Below are 2,740 nucleotides of genomic sequence, written 5' to 3'. Positions count from 1 at the left end.
CTTCGGAATGAAGGATTTTGAAGGGTACAACTGATGGACACTTCGTGCTCCCATGATCCTTTGCGCAGATTCTTTGCATGATGACGGCGCCTCCGTGTGGACACGTGATGATGACGCAGAAGGGCACTTCAAGAAACAGTTGTTTGGTCCCCTACACCCTTCAACCCTTCGAAGCTCTCACTCCGGAGGGTAAACCCTTTGAAGGGATTAGGGCATAGGGATGAGCCCTTCCGAATGGAACGCAGGGTGAAAAACAAAAAATGTAGGGCGGGTACTTGGTTCAGTGCATCAGTTGGATGTTGAGATGTGGGCGTGGCACTCAAAAATCGACGTGAGCTTGCAGTCAATTGTAAGAAAGGGGCGGGGTTTAAGCAGACTAAATGATTGGAGATGTCCTACATACGTCGCCGGAGAGAACACCTTTTAGGTCCAGTTATGAAATTTTAAGTAAACATTACCACAGGGGTCTCCAAACTCGGTCCTGGAGGGCCAGTGTCCTGCAGAGTTCAGCTCCAACCCTAATCAAACACACCTGAACCAGCTAATCAAGGTGTTACTAGGCATACTAGAAACTTCCAGGCAGGTGTTTTGAGTTAAGTTGGACTTAAACTCTGCAGGACACCGGCCCTCCAGGACCAAGTTTGGGGACCCCTGCATTACAAAGTAAATATATTAAATAAATAGCATGTAACACAGGAGGACATAATAGTGAAAGTTTTTTTGCATAACTATTAGAGAATGTTTCAGAGTTGGCTCCCTTTAAAGTCATGAACGTGAACTCGAGTTGGCCATGTTGTAATTCAAAGCATCTGATTACTGCAAGTGGCTAGTGAGTTGAATGTAGTCACCTCAAGAACAGTCTTGTGTTGTAGTTCACTTCTTGCCATCCACACTGCTGTGGTACTGTCACGGTATCAGGGCCAAACATACATCCCATATTGTGCATCAAGAACCTGAATTATAAGAATGATTACCAACAAATTAATTATGTAAAGTATTACAAACTTTGCTGTTAGCTACCTCAGGAATAGACACAGTTAAGGACTGAGAGCCCTCAAACGTGAATGATTTCTCTACTAGCGTTTGAGAAGATTCATTCATGGTCTTTCTGATGTTTTACCTTCCCTCTACTAGGACCACATTTTCAGCTTTCCAAAACAATTCCGGGCTTTAAATCCATTCAACCAATCATACCTGCACCGTTTAGGCGCTCTCTTTCTCTGTTGACGTTCTATTGGATCTGTTTGCTGGACAGCGACCCGTACACCAGACAGCCAATCAGCTTCCAAACTGACAGTACACTATGAAACAGCCAGCCAATCAGATTCTTAGATTCTCCAGTACGGGGCGGGATGTGAGCTATTTAGCACTAGCAGTTAGATTGCGCCATTCGGCGTGAAAGAAGCTTGCTGCCAGCAGGTTATCTAACTTTAGTTTATTATCCAACCCTTCAGTATATCAATCGCCTCCCTCTCTGAAATAAATATAACTTCATTCCTTTATAGCGTAAACCGCTGTCGGCAGCAAAAGAACCGCACACACATCTACAAGGCCTCCAGTGACTGACTAGCCTCTTCAGTCTCCATAGGTTTTCATAACATTCCAGTTAGCAGTAGCACACGAGCTCAAAGCGTCAAGCCAAAGACGCGCTGAAACGCTGAGGAATGAACCATAAAAGTAAGAAACGGATCAAAGAGGCGAAGCGGAGCGCCAGACCCGAGCTGAAGGACTCGAGCGACTGGACCAAACACAATTACTGCGAGAGCTTTGATCTGTCACACCGGACAGTGAAGGTAACGAAGTTCACGGCGCGTAACGTGTAGCACAGGCGTTACCGGTCGATCTGGACGCCACGCGTTAGCAGCAGCATCTGCCAGCTGTTGTGGCTTGCTGTTGAAATGGCTTGAAATGACAGTGGCCGCGTTCATCAGCGCACGTGCGCACTTCCTCGTGTAAAAAGACGCACTTTAAAAGTTCGTTGTTGCTAGAACAGTCGAATAGAAATGAACATATTTTATGTTTTAGATTTATATATATATACGCCGTGTTGAAGTGTTTTTAGAATATTTGAGATATTTCTATTATATAAATATACAATATCACAGAGTACCATGGGATATTATACGCACCGTCATGTCACTCTAAAACTGTGGTTCTCAATCAGGGGCCCCGGACCAACGAGGAGGCCTCAGCAAACTTACAATGATTTAAAATGAGCTGGCTTACACTGTCTTCTTGAACTACCTCATACATCCAGGTTTTTCCCAGTTTAAAAGTGTGATTTTTGTTTTTCAGTCAATAAATTAATGTAAGGTTAATATAATTTTAAAATGCCAGGGGCCTTTTTTTAAAATAAAGAAATAGGAATATGATTTTTCTAGTTGAGCTGAGCTTTAAAATCTTTTATTGAGTTGTAATTGGGAGAGAGAGAGAGAGTGGGAACCTTGAAGAACGTTAAAAGTTATGGAATCCTGAAATGTAATTATTTTAATTGTAATTATAATTATTTTAGTTAAATATTTGTATCCATAGACACTCGTAGTTTCAAGACCAAAGTACTTTGGAGACAAATATTTTGAGAGCAACTGTGTGTTATTTCTGTTTTAGAACACAAAAAGTGAAATTTTGGTGAGTCTTAAAGCAGCTTCTTTTTCATACAACAGTAGTTCTTGTGAATGTTGACCTCTAAAATGCACAAAAACACCATTAATTGGTCACTCACTCACTCACACACTCTCAC

At 42.3% G+C, this 2,740-nt stretch overlaps 1 protein-coding gene across 3 annotated transcripts in view; it reads left to right on the top strand.

Moving 5' to 3' along the window:
• The first annotated feature begins 1,295 nt into the window (after positions 1–1,295).
• Positions 1,296–2,740, top strand: part of LOC107748872 (bifunctional arginine demethylase and lysyl-hydroxylase JMJD6-like) — a 13,344-nt gene continuing 11,899 nt past the window's right edge. Inside the window, exons 1-2 of one of the 3 annotated variants that reach the window (XM_016563862.1) lie at positions 1,296–1,419; positions 1,506–1,793. In XM_016563862.1, coding sequence (XP_016419348.1) covers positions 1,665–1,793 — 129 coding nt within the window. In that variant the 5' untranslated portion in view covers positions 1,296–1,419; positions 1,506–1,664. The other 2 variants (XM_016563860.1, XM_016563863.1) reach the window with 2 other exon arrangements.

This window comes from Sinocyclocheilus rhinocerous, unplaced genomic scaffold (genome assembly GCF_001515625.1).
Source record: "Sinocyclocheilus rhinocerous isolate Xijiao unplaced genomic scaffold, SAMN03320098_v1.1 scaffold350, whole genome shotgun sequence".
Classification (NCBI taxonomy): Eukaryota; Metazoa; Chordata; class Actinopteri; order Cypriniformes; family Cyprinidae; genus Sinocyclocheilus; species Sinocyclocheilus rhinocerous.
The sequence above is the reverse complement of the archived record's forward strand: the minus strand, read 5'-3'. Positions and strand labels throughout refer to the sequence as shown.